The sequence below is a fragment of the Babylonia areolata genome, chromosome 20 (assembly GCF_041734735.1).
Source record: "Babylonia areolata isolate BAREFJ2019XMU chromosome 20, ASM4173473v1, whole genome shotgun sequence".
Classification (NCBI taxonomy): domain Eukaryota; kingdom Metazoa; phylum Mollusca; class Gastropoda; order Neogastropoda; family Buccinidae; genus Babylonia; species Babylonia areolata.
Window position 1 is genome coordinate 42,435,732 of NC_134895.1, and position 27,552 is coordinate 42,463,283.

The 27,552-nt window shown below is 40.5% G+C and overlaps 3 protein-coding genes across 4 annotated transcripts in view; 1 reads left to right on the plus strand and 2 right to left on the minus strand.

The window, feature by feature from the left end:
- The window catches only part of LOC143295513 (sulfotransferase 1B1-like), a 12,475-nt gene extending 11,910 nt beyond the window's left edge, over window positions 1–565 (minus strand). The window contains exon 1 of the mRNA XM_076607239.1: window positions 391–565. The gene's annotated coding sequence lies outside the window, so the exon portion shown is untranslated. The remainder of the gene's footprint in view (window positions 1–390) is intronic.
- LOC143295515 (sulfotransferase 1B1-like) overlaps window positions 1–27,552 on the plus strand; it is a 380,130-nt gene that overhangs the window by 334,564 nt on the left and 18,014 nt on the right. The gene's annotated exons all lie outside the window — the stretch shown is intronic.
- On the minus strand, window positions 3,508–26,878 carry LOC143295511 (sulfotransferase 1B1-like). 2 transcript variants are annotated; one of them, XM_076607237.1, is made up of 7 exons: window positions 26,713–26,876; window positions 24,934–25,136; window positions 22,944–23,091; window positions 19,869–20,047; window positions 18,577–18,677; window positions 6,770–6,953; window positions 3,508–4,582 (listed from the first exon to the last, which is right to left on the minus strand). In XM_076607237.1, exons 2-7 carry the CDS (start codon window positions 25,130–25,132, stop codon window positions 4,473–4,475), a joined length of 921 nt encoding a protein of 306 aa, XP_076463352.1. In that variant the 5' UTR covers window positions 25,133–25,136; window positions 26,713–26,876; the 3' UTR covers window positions 3,508–4,472. The 2 variants fall into 2 exon arrangements, with proteins under 2 accessions (XP_076463352.1, XP_076463353.1); XM_076607238.1 differs by lacking the exon at window positions 3,508–4,582 and adding an exon at window positions 4,677–5,859 and having other exon boundaries at window positions 26,713–26,878.

Sequence of the window (27,552 nt, forward strand, 5' to 3'; positions counted from 1 at the left end):
ACAACAACAATAATGATGGTAAATACTGCTACTACTACTACCACCACCACCACCACCCTTACTACTAATGATAATACCAGTAAGAGAGAGAGACAGACAGACAGACAGACAGAGACAGAGAGACAGAGAGAGAAGCGACAGGGACACATTCACAGACACAAACACAAAGAGGGACAGAGATGTCTACACAGAGGGAAGAAGACAGATACAACAGAATAACTAACAAACGTGTACAAAAATCAGTTGTGTACACCAAGAGTTACTTTCTCTCAATCTACAAAAGGACTATACTTACACTGGAAAAAATAAAGTTAATCAGAACTGTTTCAGTTGGCATATTACGGAAATTTGCATCTTCTTCCTTTGATGTGATAAAAGGAAACTACTCACCACAAAGTCTCCATTCTCAGTGTCAGCAGGTCTCCAGAGAGCAACAGTGGACTGAAGAGCAAAGGGACTGGGCACAAGTGAAAAAAATCGACAAGAAACAAACGTTAAACACACTCACTCTGACAAGTGGCGTCTTTATGCTGCCTCAGGGAGAGATAAATGTAAATGTGTCATGGCCAGCGTTGTGGGGGGTGAATGCAGGCATTTTATTTTATTATTTTATTTTTTTCATTGTTTTTTTGTTTTGTCCCAAAGACATGTGTGACATGTTGTGCAGGTCGCAGTCCACAGTTATCTTCAATGGACTAGTTTCCCTCAAGTAAAAACAACAACAAAATACATGCACATGATTACAAAAAAACTGTCCTTATTCTTCCCTATGCTTAGCAAACTAGATTCGCATGTTGCAAGTGAGGAGGTGGAGGATGGAACAAGGCGAGGGGAAGGTTAGAAATGAGTGTCGATTACCTGACATTGTGAAGTAGTTAGCATCAACTGGGAGGGCGCATTGGTTGTTTTTGTTTTTCAGCCTTTGGCTCCTATTCCGAGTTGAATGTGCCGAAGGCTCAAAGGAAAAACTGGGAACATACACTCGAAGGTCACCAACTTCACAGTGTCTCACAATGAATACAGAAGCTGTTGCGCATTCAGCGATCCTCATTCAAACAACGTGAGCCAGTACTATGGTCAAATCCCTTGTTCCTGCTGTTCATCAATGTTGTTGTTCGTACACTGTCGTCAATAAGGATCCCAGCATGGCTAACTGGACATGTGGAGCCCAAAGATGGACTGGAATGACGTAGAACATGTTGTGCAGACATCATCATCAGTTTGTGCACTGGCTGCGCTAGACTTGCAGAGTTCCCTCACACGCAGTGCCTCAGGAGTTCTCCTTGGTATGGAAACCATTGACGATGACGCATTGCCATGTTGAATGGTCCTGCACGAGAATTTCCCTAAACGTCAGGAGACATCAGAGAGACTTTCAGAGTGTCATTGAAATGCTTTTTCAGTCCTCCAATACCATGCTTTCCTCCTGACAGTTCACCATAGAATAGTTTTTATTTTGTTCTGCCATTTGATCCTCAAGATCGGTCAGTGATAGATCATGTGGAAGTGGTTGAGCCGCCAATTGCCCTTGTAACGCTGCCGCACAGGATGATAGGAAGCAATGCTGACTTTAAGCTTTGATTCTTGTCTCTAAACTCTGTTTGTTGTTTGCAGGCTGATCTCTCAACATTTCTGTAATTGGTTTGCACAGCTGACTTTGGAAATCTCACAGTATCAGCTTCAGCTGTTACTGCTTGAGGGAAGGTGCTGCCACTGTATGTGAACTGGTCTACAACCAGAAGTCTCTGCCATTTCAGAAAGATGGCATGATCTGTGTTAGATATCTGAGGAGCTGTGTGGTGCATGACCTGGATCTTCTTCATGATGATGGTGTGCCCAAAATTATCACAACTAGCTGAGAACACGAGGCAGTGCCACAGTTAAATCCTTTGTTCCTGCTACCCACATGTGTGCAATAAGTGGCAGGTAATGCGAGCAGGAACCCAGAAGCAGTGACACGTGTCATGTGATATGTAATATGATTGGTCATTATACTTCCCTGGCTGATGAAAAACGGAAAGGGTTTGATCTCCACGGGACACCAAATCGTCTACAGTGACGTGATTTTAGCTGATCATCCTGGAAACACATTATGCGATATGACTGTCGTAAGGCAGTGCCGGACTGTGGGTTGATCCCTTTTGCAACAGTTTGGTACTTGACTGTTGGTTTCAATGGTGGCAGCACTGTGGAGAGTCGCCAAATGGCATCATTGATATCGAAGCAATGATTATTTGTATCATGATATATATGTCTAAAGGTGACCACCACTGGGACCATTATGTTTACACACATGTGCACAAGCATCCACTCACGCGTACTGACACATAATGATACAATCATGCACGCATACACACATAAGCACACGTTCAGGCACATACACAGATACTAACAGTCAAGCACATATGCATATTAAACACACACACACACACACACACACACACACACACACACAGAGTTACATGCACATCCATGCAGATAGAGACAGACAGACAGACAGAGACAGATACAGACAGAAATAGAGACAGAGACAGACAGAGACAGACATAGACAGAGACAGAGACCGAGGCAGAGGCAGGGAGAAAGAGATCAGGTGTTGAAAATTCGTTTATTTCAAAGTGATATATATATATATATATATATATATATATATATATATATATATATATAGAGAGAGAGAGAGAGAGAGAGAGAGAGAGAGAGAGAGAGAGAGAAAGATAACAGAGTAACCCAAAACATCCCACAAACCAGCAACATGTTCAAGGTGCTTAAAGCCGAACCACCATACTTCGCAGTATGATAAATATACTGTCTGTAGAGCTTGCAAACAACTGGGGCATAAACGCGGGGATCCTGCTCGCCAGGTTTCTGTTTCAGTGACCCCCTCTAATGACGGAGCGAACACCAACGGAGACGAGGAGACAACTGACAGAGGGGGTGACCGGTCAGAGGGCAGTCGTCAACTTCAGGACCGACAGCCCAGAGGTCGTCCCGGGGAGCGTCAGGCCACACACTGCAGAACATCCCTCGGAGCAAGTCGAAGACTCCTATTTAGCCACGCTCAAAGGATGGTCCAAGTCCCAAGGAGGTAGAGAGGAGGGGGAAAAAAAGCAGGAACATGAGAGAAGCAGGCACCAGGTGCCCTCGGTGTCTCACGCTGAGGACGGCGATGAACGTGGCTGAGACTGTGTGCGCTGAGGACTGTGACAAATATTATATCTACCAGTCCCAAGGAGGTAGAGAGGAGGGGGAAACAGACAAAGCAGGAACATGAGAGAAGCAGGAACCAGGTGCCCTCGGTGTCTCACGCTGAGGACGGCGATGAACGTGGCTGAGACTGTGTGCGCTGAGGACTGTCCTTCTGGTGACGATACGGCAGTGATTCACGGACTGAGGGTATGGAAATAGTTATTATGGATGTTACTATGTGTTTGTGATTGACGTATTAATTTATCATTTTTGCCATTTGCGTAGATGAACTGTGTATTTGTCCTTTGAATGTGAGAGTTTTAAAAATAAACTCAGTAGAAATATTAATATTTCACTTTATCGAAAAAAAAAAGGAAATGAAAACGACGCACCTATGCGGTTTTGATTCATTCATTATAAATTGATTAATTTTCTTTTGCCGTATGTGTGGGTGAACTGTGTATTATATTTGTCCTTTAAATCAAACTCAATAGAAACACGATATCTGACTTTCTGTTTAAAAAAGGAAACAAAAAAATTATATAGCACTGCATACACCAAGAAGAAAACGACTGGTTTAGAAAAAAAACAACAACAAAAAACAAGAGTGTAGTTTTATAACGAAGATAAAAATAGATGTCAGTGGGAAATTTATTATGATAACAAAACATTTCAATGGAAAGGTTAACCTAGCATTAGCACTGGAGAGGGGTTTTGTAGTTTCTGTTCAAAATGATCATACACTAGAAAGAGACTTTTATAGGTGCTTTCATTCAGGTCTAAACACTCGTCAGTTGACTCTCTCAGACTTTGGTCCGATTCGCAGACCAATTCTGCGTTTAACTCTCAGACTATTATCAAATTCATTACGGACCAAGTATTGTTCTAATGTCAAGTGCATATGCTTTAGTAACTTGACAATGAAGCATATAATTTTTTTTACTGTAGCTTGATGAAGCCTTATGTACACGAAAGTGTGTCTTCACAAGTGACTGAGAACGTTGATGTTTTTGACTTTTTGTATTCATTATCAGTTGTTTCGCTTGCTAGTTTAACGACTTCTCTTTTACGAAGCCCTTTAAGAAATTTACTGTAATTTGTATTTAGATTCTTTTTTTCAAATTTCACCCTCATTTCACCCACATTTGCCCAGTTTCCCCCAACTCTCCATTCATTTACATCCCTCAAAACCGTTTATTAGTTTGTGTAAATGATATACGAGTAAAAATGAATTCACGGAACACAAAGAAAACAGTGATGAATGAATTGTTCTGCAGGTGACGTCATTCGAAGAAGAAGGGGAGCTTACTCTCCGACATCCGTTCCTTGAAGACAGCGTCAAGTTGTTCACTCTGTGCCACCGTGAACCAGTTCTTCCAGTCTGCGATCTCCCCTGTGGAGTGACAATACAGATGGGATTTACACACACACACACACACACACACACACACACACACACACACACAGAGAGAGAGAGATATGGATGGATGGATGGATGGTTTATTCATCTAAGGCCATTGCCGCTCATGAACGGGGTAAACAATGTACAACAATATAGTAACTGCATTTGAGTAATAATCATCATCTTAATCCTAATGACCAGTAATCATGAAGTCATTACCGATCGCAGCTGGAATGCTTTGTATAAATAAATTGAAAAAAATTCTCACAATCCTTTCATTACAAGAAGCCATAAGTAAGCTTGACCGTAACTGACTTGGATACCTATAGAATTTTGATGGAATATATCGTGCTCTCACATCAGTCAATACTGGGCAATACAAAACAAAATGCAACTCATCTTCTTTTCCAGTTTTGCATAATGGGCAAACTAAATCTTTTTCGGTATGCTTACTCTAACGTAATCGATGTTGAGCAATTTCACAGATACCAAATCTAAACTTAGTCATGACAAATTTCAAGTGTCTTTCTAAATCCATTCGCAGGTACAATTTAATATCATGAACAGTACAAAACGTTCGATATCTTTCAAATCTATCGCTACTTTTAATATGAGAGTCCCATTCTTGCCATCTGCATACAATTAATCTGTCTTTAAACTCACTTATGAACGATCTGACATCTTGAACCCCTTGATTTTCCCATCCAAAACCAAACTGAAACAATTTACAACGGACAATCGAAACCCAATTTCTCTTATTTCTTGCATCTAGATCAAGTAACTTTCTATAAGCTCTACGTGGCAACCTATATTCCACCAACCTAGTTAATTTCAGCCAGTAACGGATACAGCGTATAATACAGTTTATGTAAGTAGGATATCTATTGGAGAGAGAGAGAGAGAGGGAGAGTGAGAGACAGACAGACAAACAGACAGACAGAGGAGGGGGTGCACACAGAAAGGAAGAAGATTCAATGCAAGTATGAGGACGGGGTGGACCTGTCACGTGCAAGATTCAGGGCTGCACCGACTGTCACCTTGAGACCATACGATGAGTCAAAAGATAACCTAGAAGATGATTTAAGACATTTCCAGCAAGCATAACGTCGTCAATGAAGTCGTGGATAGCTTTTGATTTTAGTCGCTCCAGCAAACTCTTCATTATGGAAGTACAGCTTGCACCTGCGTTCTTGAGTCCGAACGGCATGGTTCACCACTGAAACTGACCTGAGGAAATGGAAAAGGCGGTCCTAGGACAGTCCTCTTTTCTGAAAAAAAAAAAAAAAAAAAAAAAAAAAATCTGCCAGTAACCCTTTGTGTGCATCATGCTTTCCACACAAAACAAGTTCAGAAGTTAATTCATTGCTACAATGATAAAATAGGGCAGGGCTGCATAATGTGTCACATAGTCTCTCACCAGATGCACATTGAATATATTTCTATAGTCATATTACCTCTTCATCAAACACTATCTTTTATACATTTAAATGTGATCTCTATGCAGATTTCAACGTACAAAAACATTGTTTAAGAGGTTAAGCCAAAGCATGGATATATTTTAAAAATCTATCAACGCGACATGCAATTTACGGTCAGAGAAAAGTGTTCTGTATAAAAGCTGTCAAATTAAATGTATTACCTCTTGTAGAATACCTACGCGTAATTTCTGTCTGATATTCGTCAATAAAATTATTTTTCTTCAACCCGTTCGTGGCATCTATGGTTTATGATAAACGTATGTAAACGTACTGCTTACATAACAAAAACAACTCATCTGTAGTTATTGGGGTTGTTCATATCACCTTTTTATGAAGAGGCAGTGGAATACATTCTGCCCAGTCATCAGAATAAACTCCTCTGTCAAAAAGAGAATTGAAAAAGTCACCAAAGAATTCGAAATCGACTCTGTTTTACATGTATACTTCAACGGTTCTCCAATAATGCCATCTTGCCATGCAGCTTTACGATATATATATATATATATATATATATATATATATATATATATCTTAAAGCAAGCAATACCTCTTCTTTTGAAAGAAAGAGAGGGAGGGGGGGGGGAGAGAAACACACACACAGTGAGAGAGAGAGAGTACAACAGAGAGATGCAGTCGTATATCACCCTTCCATTCCTTCAGAACAGCGTCACTGTATCTGTGGTGAAAAGAATTATCTAACCTTTCCGGTAAAGTCCGCCTGACTCTTTCTTCCACACCTTCTCTCCGTGGACCTCTGGGTTCTGATGTTCTTTCGCCGCCTTCAGTTTGGAGAACTGACAGGCTTCAGCGATTTGTTCACACAGTTGTCTGCCCCTGTTGAGGCCCAGGAACTGGTCTATCTTCATGATCTGTCCCACAGGATCCTGCAACAGGCAGCAGTGGATGTTATTACCTACCTTGGTTTGGTGACCTTCAACAAAAGAAACAAAACTTACACAGCTTTAGTTCAGAGGGTGCGGACAGATCCGTATACGCTACACCAAGTCTGCTGAAAAAGATGCAGTTGCCTGACCTTCACGTGACCCAACGCGCCGTTCAGGCCTTGAGAGCCTATCCTAGGTACGAAAAAAAAAGATAAATACATACATTGTCTGGAACTTCCGACCATTTTACCCCAGGGAAAAATAACTGAATTTTCAAAGAGGACCTATAGACACACACACACACACACACACACACACACACACACACACACACACAGACGTTCGTTCGTTCGTTCGTTTATTCATTTATAGTCTGTTCATCTAAGATGATGATATTAGACTGAAAATAAATGATATTATTATTATTATCATTTGGATTATTATCATTATCATTAATTAGAAATCGAAATTTCTGTATATTCGAATGAAAATGGGGGGCGGTTGAGGTGGAGGGGAGGGGAGTGGGGGTGGGGCAAGGGGGAGGGGACTAAGAAAGGAAGAGACAGACAGACAGACGGGAGAGAGAACAGAATGTGGAAAAGATAGAGTACAAAATCTAAAATGGAGAGGGTGAGTGTCAGTGATTGGAGAAAGAAAAAAACATAATATTGGAAGGGTGTGTGTGAGAGGCGGGACGGGGTAAGCCGGATTAGGACAAACAATCAAATAAATCAAATATCAATAATCAAATATTGTATGCACTACTTCTGTAGATTATTATTTGAAAAGAGGTTCATGTGGGGACCTACAATAAACAACCAACTGGACTATTTAACACATAGCTAGCTAACTTTAATAAAGAAGAGTTTGAAATATATAACTTTTTTTTTCCAAAAAGTGTTAACATTTGAAACTGGTAACACGTGTTCCGTAATTTCTAGAGGCAAAAAAGGTTTCATTACTAAACAGCGGGTTAAAACGTGCTCAACCGTTAAACGTCCCTTGCAAATGCATTCAATATTTTCACAATATTTTGTGTATGGGGCATTTAGTAATAACCTAAATGCCATGCTCTTAACAGCTGTTACGCAAGAGAGTGGAAGACAGACTAGACTAAAGGGAGGCAACAAACATTCACATACGAGTTCAGTCTCATTCTCCCGCACTCTTCCGTAAATAAAAATAGACACAAGGTATTGCCCCTGAGCCTATATAATTTAACACACACAAAAAAAATTCACAATTCGTTCTGCTTAACAAGCAGTTAGTAGGCCGACAAGTCATAGCAAGCAAACACAATACTACTGAAAGGCATAAGCATGGTAATAAGATACACACACACGCGCGCACGCGCATGCACACACACAGACATACAGGCACAATCATGGTATTAATAAACTACATAGGAAAAAAAACCCATAGAAAACGCACACACGCACACACATTCTCTCTCTCTCTCTCTCTCTCTCTCTCTCTCTCTTACGCACATACAAACACACATACACATGAGCATATACATTGTGTATGTTATCGAATACTAATGTGAATATGAAACAGTTTATTACAGATAGCCAAAAAAGGGGGTAGGGATGCTCATTGCCAAGAAAGCATAATTCAACAAATACAATATAGTATATGAAAACAATAATGCCACAGGAGAGAGATAGAGTGAGAGACTCACAGAGAGAGGAGGGGGGAGGGGGAATAAAACAATAGCTAATGGATAGATAACCTCATATTACATGGAACAGCAGGTCAAACAAAGTAACATGCACTGTAGTCATCAACACACACACACACACACACACACACACACACACACACACACATACACACACACACGTCAAATTTGCATTTTTTGTGAAACTGGGGATGGAGCGAACCTTTGAGCTGAATTTATGATGCTAAAGTGCGATTATTCTCTGACACAAATCTGAGTTAGTGAAAAAAAAAATCCCAGGATTGGAAAAAAACAAAAACAAAAAACCCCAACCCCAGTAGTATACACTATGCCAGATTTAAACAAGGGTCTGTTCACAACAAGTGATCCAAAAGCACATAAATGCACACTGATTATGAGGGCAAAAGGCTTTTAGCCTATAGCCAAACATTTCTGTGATTCTGTGAAAACAAACGACAACTGACGGAGGTTTGCACTTGCGGTTTGTTGACTGGTTGCGAAGGCAGAAGGAATTCCCGGGTATGACGTCAAACAAAAATGGCTGCCGAGTGTTAAAAATACTATCCAATCAGAGCGAGTTGGCGGCCTGGCGGCCATTGTTGTCATTCTGTCGCTAGCCGAATCACACTATGCCAAGATTATGTGGTAGTGCCAAACAACACGGTTTCAGAATGTCGGGCCGGCAGTGAGCGAAACTTTCACTAAGACTGCGAAACGAGAATGTCTAGTTTGTATTCACAAGTCAACATTGCTCAAAAGCAAACAGATCTAAATCTAACACTAGGCTAACACCAGTAACACCAACAGTGTGAAAAATGGGTCCATGTCATTGCGTCGACAGCTCATTGCGTCGACAGCAAACAAATAATAAAGAACGGGGGGAAAAAACTAGTGCACATACGATGCAAGGTTTACGCGTTAAAAGTGTGTGTGTGTGTGTGTGCGTCTCTCTCTGTCTCTGTCTGTCTGTCTGTCTCTCTCTCTCTCTCCCTCCCTCCCTCCCTCTCCCCCCCTCTCTCTCCTCTCTTTCGTGTGTACGTGTGTGTGTGTGTGTGTGACCGTGCCGATATTGTAATTGTATTCTGAAAAATGTTTTACCGATCCTAAAATGTGTATGAGCTGTCGACGCAATGAGCTTCAAAATATCCAGCTGTCAAGCCGTCACACAAAGGATGTATCACTTTCTTAGAAAGGATGCCACAAGCTGTACAGCACTGTTACCAAATTCTAAAGAATAACAATGTCTAAAACCTCCAAAATTAAATCTTTTACAACCGCTCAAAAACACCGTCCATCTAGGTCAAGGCCCGTCACTCTCCTCCTCCCAAGCCTCTGTGACAGACTGTGTGTCGCTGGCCAGTTAAACTCAGGCAAAGAAAAATATACTCACCGACCAGTATAAAAAATGCTCACTGACCAGTACAAAAAAACACGTGCAAACAGACAGAAGCACTTGAACTCCCCTGCACGAGGAAATCAGATTGTGGCACTCCGTAACAACGGCCCTGCCAGTTCTTTTAGCATTTAATAAGGCAGAAGTGTTAACTTCTAAAGACATAAAGGAATTTTGCATATTTCTTTCAACAATATTACACATTTCAGATGATGATAAACGATGAGGAAGTTCAATTGCATTTAAAGCGTTTTTAGCTCCAAGCTTTGCAAGATGATCTGCACGTTCATTAGAGAAAAGCCCACAGTGTGAGGGAATCCAGTACATTTCAATATTAGTTCCTCTCATTTGAATACAGTGAATCAAAAATCTTATTTAAAAATGATGTTATAATTAATGTTCGTACAACCTGATTTGATAGGGTGCAGAACTTATTTTGAATTGACACAACATAAAACATTAATCAAGTTTAGGGGCAGATCAATTAGATATGTTAATGCCATAAGGACGGCAATTAATTCAGCTGTAAAAATTGAGAAGCCCTTTCCAATATGATATGACTTTTCAATTTTCAAAGCAGGAATTACATATCCAGAACCAGCAACCTGATTTTCTAGAACAGAACCGTCTGTAAATATTTTTAAGTGGTGGGGGTATGTTTCAGACAAGTGTGATTTGACTCGAGAAGCTAGTATATTGGGATTTTCATCTTTCTCAATGTCACAATACTGAATATCAAAAGCTGCTCCCGTTAATCCTTTCACCGCCAAGCTCGCATTTATGCACAGGCGTGGTAGATGACCCATGTCACTGAAAGGTGACCATTCATTGGTTCTGTTATCCATGAACCTACTGCTCTTAATGTGCGGTGGTAAGGTAGGCCATATTTTCTATACATCGCAGGGGGAATCCCCAGCTATTCTTAGCCACTGTCTTTTCTGTGTTTATACCACAAGGGAATTTTGTACTCTAAACTCACTGGCGGTGAAAGGGTTAATTCCCATAATGGAACTGGTGAAGTGCTCATAATCGGAGCAACATTTTGTGGATCAACATTTGATTGATTAATAGTATCTGACACGTATGTAGAAATAGTTTCTAGATTTCTGTTCTGTTTCGCTCGTTTCGAAAAAAAGGTTTGTCAGACCGTATATCAATCCCAGTTTTGACAGAATTTTCTGTAGCATTTGCTCTAATTACATATTTTGCCGATGCTTGCTTTCTTAATTCATTAAGAGGTAGTATTCCTGCAGCTCTATACGACTGTAATGTGTTCGTATGAAACGGAACACCTAGGGCCAGTTTTATGGCTTTGCTATCTAGGCTTTGCATTTTTTTAAGGAAAGCATTCGGAGCAGAGAAAAATACCTCCTGTCCATAGGTCAGTCTAGATCTTACCAGTGCAGTAGCGAGATGAATAAGTGTTTTTGAATCTTGACCCTAAGGCTGTTTACTGACGATTTTAAGAAAATTTAAGCTTTTTATTGCTTTTGATCCCCAATCCCACGGCTTTCATACAGTAGCAATGGGATGAATGGCTGTTGGGTTAAACAGTCACTAACTGTATGCAGTCTGGCCTTAGGGCGACTCCAGGCTGACGGACTCCACACAGATGAACATCCATTGCTCTTCCCTGATAAGAGGCTCTGTCAGGGCGACCGAATGTTTTCCCTCACCACATAGAACACCCTTCTATGGATACTAACAAAACCCTGTCTCGCGTGCACCTTGGGGATCAGCTGCATAGCACGAGACATAAATTCAGATCCCCCAAACCCCAAAACAGGCGTGGCAAAAGAGGTGGGAAAAGATTGTGCTTAGGTAGCAGAATGACAAAAGCAGAGCGGCTGTCGAAGAAATTCTTTAGAATCGGCAGTTGGAATTGTTCCAGCGCTAGAATGAGAATCTCAACAATTGAGAAATTGGCATATGATTTTGACATGTTATGTCTCCAAGAGACCAGAACAAGTGCAGACAGACCAATACATTTTGAGAATTTCACAGTCTTTCAAAAGAATGAAGGAAGAGGAGTAGCAATCATAATGAATAAAAACCTAAAAAACAAAGTTTCCACCATAAATCTAGAGAAATGGTGTAGCAACTCATGTGAACTAGTGGGGATGCGTCTTGAAAAACCTGACGGAATTCACAAAAGCATCGTGCTCATCAATACCTATGTTCACTCAGGAACCTGCACAACAAAAGAGGATTGGGCCTTTTTAGAGGAAATAGAGAACGAATTTGGAGACTCAGTCATTATCTGTGGAGACCTTAATGCAAGATCGAAGTTATGGGACCAGCGGAACACCAACCCACAAGGACTCGCACTTGAAGGAATGATAGGGGAAATTCTTCTTAGCCCGTTAAAAACCACATCCCCGACTCGCCTTGGAACAAGACAAGGGGACAGTGACAGTGTGATCGACATCGCTCTAACATCTCCAAAATTCAGAGCAGAAATGAATGCAGAGACGCTTCCACACCAAGGCAGTGACCACCTCCCGGTAGTTTTCAGTCTACAGAAACTGTCAGATAAACCCTGTATGAAACCGCGCGATCCATTTCAGTATGAAACCAAAGAGACAACCGTCATCGAAAAATTAAGACGCAGAAGAAACAAAAGAACGGCACCGAACAGGATGCAAACTATTCAGCCCCATGGTGGAATACCGACACAGAGAGAGCCTGGATAGAAAAACATGCGGCTGTCAAACTATGGCAAAAAGAAAGAACAAAACCATCTCCGAACAAAGATATTGAAACAACAACAACAACAAAAACAAACAAACAAACAAACAAAAAACAGTTTGAAGTCATTACTCAAGAGGCCAAAAATGACAAGTGGAAACAGTTTTGCGAGGCACTCAGTTATGGCACAACATTGACAGAGTTCTGGCAATTTTATCGTCGCATGGAAGGGAAAACGTGCACAACAACCACCCCAGACATGGTAGACACTGACGGAACCAAGCTTAAGACAAACGAAGAAAAAGGATCCGCCCTGCTCAAACGTTTCATACAACAGAGCGATCAAAGAAACTTAGATGAGAAAAAGAAATATGTTGAGGAGTTAAACCAAACCCTTATGCAGACTGGACCCGATGATTACTTGACAATAGATGATCTAAACGAAACAATAGCTAAATGCAAGAAAGAATCGGCTCCTGGCCCAGACAAAGTTCACTACTCGGACATCAAGTACCTATCGGAAGAAGACAGAAGCAAACTTGTCAATCTATATGAAAACAGTTTCCACAATGGACATGTGCCGGAGGACTGGACACACAGCTTCTTAAAACCCATACCAAAACCAGGAAAGGACCATCGTCAGGTAAGCGGCTACCGGATCCTAACCATGCAAAACATTGCTGGAAAGCTCATGGGACGCATGTTAGCCAGGAAGCTTGCAAGGGATCTTGAACACAGGCACATTCTCCCTTCAAATCAAGGTGGTTACAGAACAGGCAAGTCCACATGGGAAAATACAGCTGCTTTTGCATATGAGGTGCATGAAGGATTTCAAAGAAAAGAAGAAACACTAGCAGTAGCAATCGCCCTTGAAGATGCCTACAATAAAGTCCAGTTTGCGCACCTCATGGAGCTGCTACTAAGGTATGGAGTAAGTTTGACACTGACAAGATGGATAGCAGCAGCGCTTCAGGAAAGAACCGTCGTCCTACGCCTCGGAGATTGGATGTCTGCACCTTCTAAACTATCTATGGGACTGCCACAAGGATCTCCGCTCTCTCCTGTCCTCTACAATGTCTACACGAAGGGCCTTGCAGACTTAAACAACAATGGAATAGCTCGGGTGCTTACTCTTGCGGATGATGGCCTGGTCTTCAAAACTTCGAAAGATGCTCAGGAAAGAACTAAAGCCGTCCAGAAACAACTAAACAATATTGCTCAATGGTGCAAAGACACAGGATCTTCCATCAATCCAGCGAAAGCCCAAACGTTGCTGTGCACCCTCAACAACAGAACCGCGAGCAAATCACCACCACCTGTGTCATTCGACGGAATTCAGATAGAGAAAACTGAATGCCTACGCTACCTAGGAATACACTTCGACAGGATGCTGACCTTCAGAAAACATGCGGAAAATAATGTTCTCAAATGCAAAAAGGGCCTTTCAGTCTTAAAAGCAATGGCAACCAAAGGTATTGAACAACGCCACCTCTTCCTGCTATACCAATCACTCGTCCTCAGTGTGATCGACTACGGACTTGGGCTAACAACACCATCTCAAAGCAACCTCCTAAATTTAGAAAGAGTTCAAAATGAAGCTATGAGGCTGATCCTTGGAACAACAAAAGACACGCCCACAGAAACCATGCGATACCTGCTTGACTTTCCTTCAGTGCAGGCCAGAAACAAGTTAGAACAGGTTAAGACCTACTTCAAAGCATTAGAAAACCCTCAAAACCCACTGCATGACGCAGTCAAAGAACCAAAAGGCAGCCGTCTAGGACGAGGAAGATCATGGATGTGGCAGGTAGAAGACACAATCCAGCTAGTATGCCGACGACAAGACCTGAAAGAAACAAAGAATGAGAGAGAAACCCCGAAAACCTCAACCAGTGACGCCTCTTTGAGCTACTGAAACTGAAACTGAAACTGATCTCATGTTTTCTAGATGTTTCTTCCAATTTAGCTTTGGAGTAAAATAAACACCAAGGAATTTGACCTCAGATTTATAGAAGAGTTCTCTTCCATCAAGATGAAAAGTTGGTAATTTTTTGGAGGGCAGCACCATTACTAAAAAGTATCATGTGTGTCTTTTCAGTTTAAAACTGTAATCCATTATCTTTCATATAAATGTTTAATTTATCAAGTTCTGATTGATATAAATTGTTAATGTGATTGAAAAATGCAGGCCCGTTTTCTTTCGCAAAGTTACGTTTATCCAAACTGCTATATCATCAGCATATTGAGCAAGATTTATAGATTTAGACGAATATTTTGGCAAATCATATAACATTATGTTGAACAGAAGTGGGGAAATTATACAACCTTGTGGAATACCCATGTTAATTGATCTTGAAGACGACAATGATTGCCCAACTTTAGTGATGATGCTTCTTTCTGTCAAAAGAGATTTTATATACCTGTATACATTGCCACTTAACCCAATGTTCTGTAGCTTAAACAGTAGTCTGGAATGCCAAATGCAGTCATAAGCTTTTTGTACATCAAAAAACGTGGCCAAAAACACTCTTTCTCTTTGAAAACTGTTGTTTTATGTTTGTTGTTAGTTTTACTAGGTGATCTAAAGTAGATCTGCCTTTTCCGAATCCGGCTTGTGCAATCGGAATAATTCTATTTTTATCAAAATAATATGTTAACCTCATCAATATAATTTTCTCCAAGATTTTTCCGATGTGCGATGTTAGGGATATGGGTCTATAACTCGATGTGTCTGATCGTGGTTTAGCTGATTTAAGTATGGGAGTAATGATAGCTTTTTTTCCATATACAAGGTGTTTTGCCTGTTTCCCAACATTTCGCATATAGTGTATGAAGAAGCTTGTACCATTCTTTAGGAAGATGATTGATCATTGTGTACAAAATACCATCGTAACCTACAGCTACTTTTTTTTTTTTCCAAATGACGCGATTGCATCTTCAACTTCTTTAGAAGTAAGTGGAGCATTTATAAATATGTCATTATTAGCAGCTGGTTCCTTAAATTGTTCATTTGATTTGCTATTAATGCTGACAGCCAGCTGTTCGGGTGTTAATCCATCATCGTTGCATGTTTTGGCAAACATATCTGCAAAAGTTTCTGCTTTTTCTAAAGAGGTAGGGAAACATTTCCCATTAACTTTTATAGGATATTCTTGAAAAGATATCCCATTTTTCATATCCTTAATTTTCTTCCATACCTTCTTTGTATCTTTGTAATCTGAAACTTCTTGAATACAATAATTAGACCTATATTGTCTTTTGACTTGAGCAACAACTCTGTTGCAATGATTTTTGGCTTTCCTCATTTCTTCATGGGATTACTCCACTCTGTCCTTTAGTCTTTGCTTGTCAATCTCCGTGTTCTTATCATTTTTTTTAATTCCTTACTATCCTTTAACCATTGTTTAAAAGTCTTCTTTTTAAGTTCAACAGCCTATGCACACGCTTGATTCCACCAAATATTACCACTATGCTGTCCTTTTCTGGCAGGTGTTCCTTTTGGAATTGATAATTCAGCTGCTTCAATGATTGTTTTAGTAAATTTTACATAAAATATATCAACGTCTAAATCCTCAATTTTATCTACGTTTTGGTTTGAAAGAAACGATTGATATTTTTCCCAATCAGCCTGTTCGAAGTAGAACTTTGGAATTGCATCATTACTTACATCGTTAGATTTAGATTAAAAAAAAAAATTAAGTTTAAGAATAATTGGTAAATGATCACTGCCTAGTGCATCATCTTCTACAACCCAGGTAATAGTTTCAGTTTCAGTTTCAGTTGCTCAAGGAGGCGTCACTGCGTTCGGACAAATTATATACGCTACACCACATCTGCCAAGCAGATGCCTGACCAGCAGCGTAACCCAACGCGCTTAGTCAGGCCAGGTAATAACTGTTGCTAAGTGTGACGTAACAAGTGTCAAATCAATTGACGTAGCCTTGTGGCTTGATACATGAGGAATTCTGGTTATGCTGCCATGATTTAAAAGATATAGAGAGGACTCTACTAGATTTTCAACGAGACGAGAATTACTGATCGACTGACCTTTTTTTTTCCCCCAAAAAGGAGCATGGGCGTTAAAGTCTCCACCGACAACCCATTGTTCATTTTCTTTTACTAAATACAGAAGCCAGTCTGAGTTTGAATCAGAAGGACCATTTTTAAAATAAACAGAAAGGAAATTTATGACTAAATCATTTATCTTAATCTTGGCACCTGTAGCTGAAACATCAATAATATCTTCGGGGACAGGGGAGGCAATGAACTCATAATTAAGACCACACTGGACATACAATGCCGTGTTAACCCTTTCAGAACGGTCTGTATGATACAAAGGAGGAAAATAGTATCCTTTTAAAGAAGGTAATCTACCTTTAGTTACATTTAAGGACTGTAAAAGTAAAACTTGATGGTAATTTTGACCAAGATATTCATGTAAATAATCTAGATTAGAAGCAATGGATCTGCAATTCCATTGCTTGAAAGAAATTTCACATTTAATATTTTTCTTATTTGCTTTCGCCATAAATCACATTTTCATTTGAATACAAAAGGTCATTAGCTTTTGCTTACAAACTAAACAGTTAATATGTTAGGATATGGTTGCTACGCTGACCACCAGCTGCCTGCACTGATGATGTTGATGTAAGGTCGTCGCGTCTACCTCCAGCCGACTGTTCCGACGATGTTGACGAATTGTTGCCATGCATACCACCAGCTGACGATGTTGACAGATGGTCGACATGTTGACTGCCAGACGACGGCAACGACAGACGACATCTATGTATGTATGTATGTATGTATGTATGTATGTATATATATATATATATATATATATATATATATATATGTGTGTGTGTGTGTGTGTGTGTGTGTGTGTGTGTGTTGAATTACCATCATCATAATCATCATCATCATTCCTAGCTCGGACATTGTCTGAACAGAATGATATCACTTGAACTAGGGCTGTCGATAGAAAAAACATAAATGAAAGCAGCGCAGCCACGATTTGAAGTTGTGTGCTTTTATCTTTCCAAGAGTTATTAATGGTATTTATTTGTTGTTTGATATCCACTGTTGCCACCCGCAATCGTCTACTGGCCAAATTTTCACCTTTTCAGTGTTTATCACGTACAGATTTGGTGTTTCATAATTGTCTCCAACTTATGAATGATGTACGACTTAAGACTGATTTTTTTAAAGAATTGTCGATGTTATTTATTGATCAGATTACTGATTCATCTCCTGTGAGATACACATCACTGACTCATTTCCTGTGAGAGATACAGCACTGAGTCATTTCTTGTTTCCTTGTCCTGCTAAAACTGTAATCCGGAGAATAAACTGATCTCGCAATCAAAAGTTTATCGGTAAATTTCTGTGAGTGGTAAACTATGCTGTTTATTACTAACAATACGGCCATGTCTGGCACTCACATCTTCTTATCAGACTCGCACTTTTTTGAATTGCCGAATTTGAACATCTGACACTAATGTAAAATTAATGGGAATTAGACGAAACAACAAGTTTCCATAGCTAAGGAAATCTGAAGTGCATACATTTACTAAATAGCCTTCACGAAATAGTTCTCAGAACACAAAGTTGTTGTCTTATACAAAATTCTGACGATTTCCTTTTTAAATCACCCTCAAACTGAATAGCCACCTTTCGCAGGAAACCCTCTTTTTTCTTTTTTTCTTTGTCTCACATATTTCCGAATCAAATGAAAGGAGTTCTTATAGACATTTATTTATTTTCCATGTGTGTTCTTCACGTTTATCATCTTTCTCCTTTGAATGAGGCGGTTCAGCCCACTTGTCAAACCAGCACATCATCCATCACAGCATCACAGTCTTTACCCTCTTCATCAGCTCATAGCAGGAGAGGAAGATATCATCTGGATGATCGCTCTTTGCTTTCTCCCATTCCAACACGTGATCAAACCAGTCCCCGTACCAGTCTGAAGACACACACACACACACACACACACACACACACACACACACACGCACACATATATATATATATATAATGCCATATATATGTATACATACCGATAGTTTTGATATAACCAGATTTGCGAGGTGATGGCTTAACTCCTGAACCGTGGCAGTCCACTGGTGGCGGCTGCCCGTAGTCAGTTTCTAGAATTTCAATTCAAGTTCCAGCTGTCAATATTTTTCTCTCTTTAGTAAGTATAATTCCTGTTCAAAATATTTTGAATGATCAAACAGAAACGCTTTCTTCTTCTTCTTCTTTTTTTTTTGGAATGATAATCAAATCAAAACATGTATTCGTCAAGATCTTTACTCGCCTGGGGCGGTCAGTTAAAGACTGGATTCAAACAAACTGATAAAAGAATGTTTTGTCAGAGGTGATTTGTCTTCAATCAGTTATGCACCTTTCACAGTTTAGTTACTGAAGTTTACTTTGTCGAGACATAAACTTGAATTCTTTCAAATCTGTCACAAGTTATCATTGGAACATGGATACAGATGGTTTGGCGAGTTTGAAACTTAACGGTTTTAGTTAAAAATAAAAACAGCATGGTCTAAAATACCCCACACTCTACACATGATACTGTCATCTTCCAAAACCACCATCGCAGCTCCCACCACACCCAACAATACACTCATTTTACCACCATTGACCTGCCATTATCATTAAATTGATGATGATAATACTGGCATGATTCAAGAGGCAACAGTATAAGAATACCTAGTGATAGTGATGGCAGAAGCAACACTCGAAGGAATATCAGGAGCAGACTCAGCAGTAGATGTAACAGAATCAACAGTCAGGGAGAAACATATGTAAAGATGAGAAGCGCCAGCAGCAGTAATAGTAATAAAATTGTACTGGATTGGACTGCATTGTATCGCAAAACACGAGACCACACTGCACACCATTCCATAGTATTGTGTTGTATATTATTCGATTACATCGTATTGCACTAACATTTCCACATGTGTAACTGTGTTTTAATTTGTAGCATTTTCAATACATATCCCATGTGAAAGACTACCATCCGTACCATTATTCACAACGTAGTAAAGATAGCAATAAGGGGCTGGAGGTGGGGGTGTTAGAAAGGTGTAGTTTTCACGTGACTGGAAACCTGGATCACTAAGTACTGTCCACCAACACTCACATCCAGTGTCGATCATGAGATCGAAGAAGTGGGACCACGTGCCCTCATAGGATGGTATGATTTGTATGCCACGGGCGATGTTGTAGAGAGACACCCAGCAGTCCTTGGGGTTTCGGTAACAGTAGATGACCTTCACCTTCTGCTCTCTTGCTTGCTGGGGTACGGGTAGATGGTGATACCTGACACATATAAGGACCCATCATTCATCCATCCATCCAACGGTACGTCCCGTCCATCCACTGATCCACATATTCATTCATCGACCCATCTGTCCATCCACGATAACAGTGTTAATCGATGCGGGATGTATCTATCCATATAGATAGATAGATATGTGTGGATACACACACACACACACACACACATATATATATATGGGTTGTTTTACACTTTTAGTCACAACGGATTTATATGAGCAGGACGCATCATACTAATTCCAGCTCATGCATTCATCATCCTCGTGCATGTGCGTGAATATCACTGTGGTTTATCCTACTGTTGTTTGTTTAGAAGGTTATTTTATCATGTACATTTCAGTAATCTTTTTTACTGCCTGCCTTTGTAAAGCTGTGCAGTACATGGAGTAAGTCACTGGTGTGCTAAGTTATTCATCCGTTTCCTGGGTTGCACATGCACACACAGAACCATGTTTTCCATGTGGCCAGATTGGCGTAATGTGTTGTTAATCATGGCCAACGAATCTGACTGCATAGCTTGATAAAGAAAAAGACCAAACAGATCCGACAGGTATATGAATGGCTGGTTCTCTCTTATTTTTCAGCTGTTGATATTGTATAGCATCGGAGGGTAGTACTGATTTGAGGTACAAGTCACCACTGCCTACATGCCAAGAAATCAAGAAAAATTCATCCTTTTACCCAATTTGGGGCATGAAAGATGGACATTAACAACAGATACATTGCTTTAGTTTAAAAACAACAACAACATTAAAAGTCAACTGAGCAAATTCAATTGGTGATTTAACAAACAGTAATGCAATTTCTGAACAGTCATCCTGTTTCATTAAATTGGTTATGATGACATGACTGAAAGAACATCTCACATATCAATTTTCCCCTTTTGGTTCTTTTACATTTGGTGGGTTTGGATTGCTAGTCACCACTGCTTACTCGCCAAGAAATCCAGAAAATTAAATCCTCTGACCCCTGTTGTGGCATGGAGGATAGGCGGAAACAACACATACATTGATTTAGCTTTAGAAACAATAAGTCAACTGAGCACAGTCCTTTTGTCATTTAATGTACTTTTTAGGAATAAATCTTTTTCCGGGATCACCAAATTTTAGACATTCCATAACAAAATGAACCCCATCTCCAATCACACCCATTTTTCGAGGAATGTTATAGTGCCTGTCAACTTCATTTGGTACTTTAAACTGAAGTGAAGGTGTGACGCATGCATTGATCGGTGAAAAATAGATGTATATTTCTCTTTTCCAAAACCATGTCCACAAAATGAAATGTTTATAGAATAAACATTTACTGCTTTATCTAGTGATTCACGCCAATTTTGAATAAAGCACCTTGCATTCCTTGTCTGGCACATTGGCATAACTATTTTTCATTGACACATGATTGCGATTTCCAGTCAAAATACAATCGTGTATTAACCAAAAGGTTTTTTTTAATACAGTTGAAGGGTGAAAATCCCTTTTCATATACAAATCGTACAAAGTGGTGCACATTTTACTGGAGCATATTTCTGATGCCAGTCACAGTAAGTGTAGGGCCAGTCAAGGAGGCAGAGTCCTTCATGTACCGAGTCTCTGTAAAATGGTTTTCCTTACCATTGTGCAATGTTGTCAGTCCATCGTGTTTTTCTGATTTCCTCTACGTCTCACCCCCTCAACAGTTCCTTGTAGGATTGTCTTAGCGAGGCCATTGGATCTTGCTGTGTGGCCATACCAGCTTAGCCTTTTTTCTGAAGTGATGTCAGCAGATTTTCATGAGGTCCTATGTGCTGCTTGATGGTTCGGCACACCTATTTTATTGGTTATGCGGTCAGTTTTGTGATCAATGTATCTGATGGCTAGCATCTTGCGATAGCATCTAATTTCCAGGGCTTGAATTCTTCTTTTTCATATCCACTGTGAGGGTCCATGCCTTGCATGCAATTAGAAAGCTGGAATACACCAGTGCACGCAGGAGTCTGATCTTGTGTTTCATGAAAAGTTTGCTGTCCTTCCATATAGGGTTTAGTCTGGACAGTGCTGATTTTGTATTTGCTTCCGTTGACAGGATTTCTGGTGTGCACCATCCATTTCTGATGATGGATCCCGGTTAGGTAAACTGTTGAACAGTTCATTACTCCTGTCGCTTGACAGTTAAATCAGCGGTGATGGTGGTGTTGTAGTTGGTCATCAACTAGTTCTTTTCGGCGCTGATTTTCATGCTGCTTGTCGATGTTTCATTCAATCTTTTAACAAAGTAGACGAGTTTCTACTCATTACCTGTCAAGCCGTCGATGTCGTTTGCCAAGTGAAGGTTCGTGATGTTTTGTTTTTCTCCAATGCTGACTGTGACATGATCAAGCCTTATAATGTTGAAGAACATCTGGGCCTCCAGAGAAATCACCACGGCCATAAAGGTGTCAATGTCATATCAGTCCTGCCCCATGGCTCATTAATTAACACCCGTTTTAGGAAGTTTTAGCATTCAATGATGGGAAAAAAGAGTCTTTGTGGTTCAGGGCGGGACAGGTCCCAGTCAGCAGATCCTGGGGAAGGGGAGGGGCTGGACTGGACACTCCTGTAGAAAGTCAATATCCAGCAACATCCACCAGGCTCTTACGTTCAACCCTTAGGGGAAATGAAAGAGAAGATTGCCCAGAAACAGCTGGAGGCCAGACAGTAAGTCGGAGTTGAATAGGGGATCAACTGAGCAGAAACAGAAAGGACGACCCAAAGACGAGTCTGATGGAAAAGTATCGCTGATGGCCTGTGCTCCTACAGAGGAGAAGAGCCTACGTATTAAGTGCGACACTTTATGTTGTCTTTTTTTTCTTCTATTGATTTGTGCTACACTTAATGACATCCCACTGCACTCTCCTGATTACCTCAGATGGGTGACATAAGTCTGTGGCCCCTCAGGTCTGGACAGCTTTTCAAATTCTGTCCACTCCAAATGGTCCTGCTCCATTCGACCCACATAGTCCGTGGTATTATGCAACAGCATGTAAAGGATCTGGTGATGCCATAAGGTACCTGAAACAAGTCCATATGTCAAGGGAATGTGGTGTGGACAAAGTGGGAGTGAGGATGTGATGAAGTTTTCCAGACTGAAGTCACTGTCTACCACCTTTTCGTTGTCTGTTTAGTTGTCTGTTTGAAATATAGTATCTTTAAAATACTTTCATTGTACTTTCAAAAAACCCACCCTGAAGACATTGATTTTTATCAGCCTAGTGAGAACCCGTGTTTCTGACTAAGAGCCCCATCCTCAGCAGGCACCACCATCAGAAAAAGAAAAACAAAAAAAGTAGGCAATGAGATATCACACGAACAAACATGAAGAATATGGCGATTGTCTTTGCTTGCTTAGTACTCATCTGTTTGATGCTTCCATGAAGCCATCCACGTAGATTAGGATATGAGGAAAAACTTCTTTTTTCTCAAATCTCATCAAAGATAACATGCATTCAAAAACGGATACAGGGAAGTAAGATATATATATATATCTGTAATTACCTCTACCTACATTTATAACTTTCAATTTTTCTGTTTACCAAACATTATATATAAAACCAAATAACTAGTACTGAGGGAAACCAGGGAAAGTAGGGAAGTCTTTCGCCGTCAGCAGTGACTTGGAGTGAAAAAATGTGTGTATATTTATCAAACAAGTGATATATATATATATATATATATATATATATATATATATATATATATCGAGAGAGAGAGAGAGAGAGAGAACAAAAGTGTGTGTGCGTGCGTGCGTGCGTGCGTGTGTCTATATATGTGTGTGCGTGCATGTGTGTGCGCGTCTGTCTGTCTGCCTGTTTGTCAGTCTGTCTGTCTGTTTGCCTGTTAGTCTGTGTGTGAATTAAAACTCTTAGAAGACAGCAACAACCGTCATTAAACTCGTCACGAAAGTATAAAAAAAAAAATGTCATGCCAAATACGATTCAGCTTTCGTCTCTTCTACACTAGTCCTTTATTTGAGCAGTGGCAGTGACCCCTTTTCACATGATATATGGCTGAAAGACTTAACTTATATAAAGGAACATGCTGTCAACATGAAGGTTTAGCAGGTTATCAATATGTCAGTCTGTCTCAGCACTTATCTTTGTTGATGTTTCTCGCGGCTTGTGCTTTTTCCGTCTATAATATTTGTTCGTATTAAATCTTATTTTTTTATGATAATGATTGCGGATAGTTACATTCACATTTATTGGACAGAAAAGAGAGAAAATCAAAATAATAACAAAACAAAACAAGCGTTTGACAATATACGCCTGCGATGTATGTTGAGGCAACAATAACTGGATAGAAAAGAAAAGAAAACAAAACATATGTAAATCAAACTAACCAAGCAAAACACACCAGTATAAACGACAGTGAATATTTCATCCATACAGATAACTACCAGGATATTAAGTTTTTCTCTCTTTTTTTTCGCCATGGTGATAATCATAAAAACTTATCCGAATCAAAGTCTGACAGAGTAGTGGCTTTGCTTTGCTGTCATTTCGTTTCCACGTCATTCTTGCTTTCTGTGTTCCTTGTGTGTGTGTGTGTGTGTGTGTGTGTGTCTGGTGATCAAATTTTCAAGGGAAGGTAAATGCTGTATGCACATTTCGATTTTACGCCTGTACATTTTGAAATGGAGCATCTAAAAGCAAACATGGTGTGTGTGTGTGTGTGTGTGTGTGTGTGTGTGTGTGTGTGAATTAGTGTAGGCATGTGTGGTAAAATGTAAGCGAAATCGCAACCACTGCAATGTAGGCAGTACACATGATGAATCACAGAACAGAGATCGGGATGGGGAGGAAAAGGACAAGAAAGACTGAGAGCAGAATGAAAATGATGATCAGAAGATCTCACCACTTCTAGGAAACGACGCAAGAATGACATCATCATCCCGCAGTTCCATATGACGTATCTTCTTCAGGTGTTCCCTGTAGTCCTTAATGTGCATGGATGGGGTGAACCATGTATCACCACCGTTTCCATAGTAAATGTCGTTGCCATGGCGATCCTTGAGATGGGCTGCGACGGTCTTCTTTGTTGCTGCGTTTAACATTGTTCTGTGAAGACAAGACAGGAGCTTTATTTATGAGGTTTAGACATTCTGTTTGCTGTACAAGGCACAATATTGCACTCCATTCCCAGTTGTAAGGCTACCCCCTCTCCCCATCTCTCTCCCCTCCCTTCATCGCTCCCCCCATCTCTCTCTCTCTGTCTCTGTGTGTGTGTGTGTCTCTGTCTCTCTCATATATACTACCGCATCAACACACACGTATGGTAAGTCACCAGCTCATTCGTTATGAATGCTCCAACCCGTAAACACAATTCTAATCAAAACGGAACCCACCAGAATAGCAAAGAAATTGAATACAAGTATTCCAGATCATAATCTAAACAATTGTATTGTATTGTATTGTATTGTATTTCTCTTTTTGTCATAACAGATTTCTCTGTGTGAAATTCGGGCTGCTCTCCTCACGGAGAACGCGTCGCTACACTATAGTGCCACCCATTTTTTTTTCTTTTTTTCTTTTTTTGTATTTTTTCCTGCGTGCAGTTTTGTTTTTCCTATCGAAGTGGATTTTTCTACAGAATTTTGCCAGGAACAACCCTTTTGTTGCCGTGGGTTCTTTTACGTGCGATAAGTGCATGCTGCACACAGGAACTCGGTTTATCGTCTCATCCGAATGACTAGCGTCCAGACCACCACTCAAGGTCTAGTGGAGGGGGAGAAAATATCGGCGGCTGAGCCGTGATTCGAACCAGCGCGCTCAGATTCTCTGGCTTCTTAGGCGGACGCGTTACCTCTAGGCCATCACTCCAACTATGCACAGCTGAGCATATGCGTCGTGATCATGGCAAGACAGAACGGCATTTGTCCGTGCAATGAATGAAAGTCCTGATAGGATTCTCGTCATGTTACATCATGAACTGGCCAATGAATGTGTCAATAAAATATTGAAGTCGTGATTTCACGCTAAAGGCAAACTGAACAAGTAAGTAATGTAGGGGTTAAATCGTATGTCATGTATCAATTATCAATAATATCTTTTAGCAAATCTTTAGCAAGTTCATTCATGAACAGAGAACAAAGTAAAGGGCTTGTAATCTCACCTTGTTCTAGAAATCCTAGTTCCGCAGAGTACTCAAGCCTTTACTGAATAAGACTTACCTAAAATAAAAACGAGACATCACAAAGAGGAAGACAGGCAGATAGAATGAGAGACAGATAGAGGGAGAGAGAGACAGACAGAGACAGAGAGAGAGACGCTGAAAGACAGACAGACAGACAGACAGAGAGACACAGAGAAAGAGACAGAGAGAGAGACAGACAGACAGAGAGAGAGAGAGAGAGAGAGAGAGAGAGAGAGAGAGAACTGAATCAGAATAACCAACAAACCAACTGTCCTGTACATAAAGTCAGAAGGGTACATTAGGCATTACCACCCCAATCCCCGTCCCACCCCTACCCACTCACCATCCCCACCCCACACCCCCAATCCAACGAAGGACTATACACTCACTAAAACAACAACAACAACAACAACAACAACAGTTAAACGAATTTATTTCTGTTTGGTAGCTTTCAAATTTTGGAATCTTCATTCGTTGACGTGACAAAACGAAATTACTCACCGCAAAGTCTTTGTCCTGTCTGCCTCAGTAGGAGTCAGGACAGAGAGCCCTGGTGCCCTGAATGAGAGTGAAGGGACGACTGGGCGAAACTGGTGAAACTGATTCGGAGAGGTAAACAGTCACACTGGTAACTGGTGCCTCTGTACCGTTGCAGCAAACAATATGCACTGACCTGCATTGTTTGGGTGGTTGCAGCAATGCATTTTATCATCGCATAAGTGTTTTATCAGTGGTGAGGGTCAGAGTTCACTGGGACGAGTTGAAAAGTGTTCTCCTTGGTGAGCATACGGTTCACATATCATGCACACACACACACACACACACACACACACACACGTGCTTACACGCGTAAACACACGTAGACATAATAAATGGCACACACACACACACACACACACACACACATCGCACACACACACACACTACACACAGTGGAGTGGAATGGAGTGGTAACGAGTCTGCCAAGAAAACCGCGAGAAAATTTGAGCGAGAAATATTCGCCAATATTTACTCCCCATCCACTTGACTTTGGCTGGTGGTCTGGGTGAGATGATAACTAAAGTCCCGTGTGTAGGATACTTTTAGCGTACCTAAAACCCCGCTCACTGCAACAAAAGGGTTGTCCCTGGCAAAAATTCTACAGAAATAAACCACTTTGATAGGCAATCAGGTACACTTGCAAACAGAAGGAAAGAGTGTTGCCGTGCTGTGGCCGTGCACTCTCCCTGTTGCAAAGCAGTCTGAATTTCACGCAAAGAAATATATTGTGACAAAGCGTAATACAATACAATACAATACAATACAATACGTAGACACATTAATATCACAACACTTATCGTG

Excerpts from the sequence above, each read along its gene's own strand:
- LOC143295511 (XM_076607237.1), bottom strand. The coding sequence starts at position 25,132 with ATGTTAAACGCAGCAACAAAGAAGACCGTCGCAGCCCATCTCAAGGAT. Across the intron at positions 20,048-22,943 it reads ACTTATGTCACCCATCTGAG|GTATCACCATCTACCCGTAC; the intron begins GTAATCAGGAGA and ends TATATGTGTCAG. Across the intron at positions 18,678-19,868 it reads TCTCATGATCGACACTGGAT|ACTGGTACGGGGACTGGTTT; the intron begins GTGAGTGTTGGT and ends GTGTGTCTTCAG.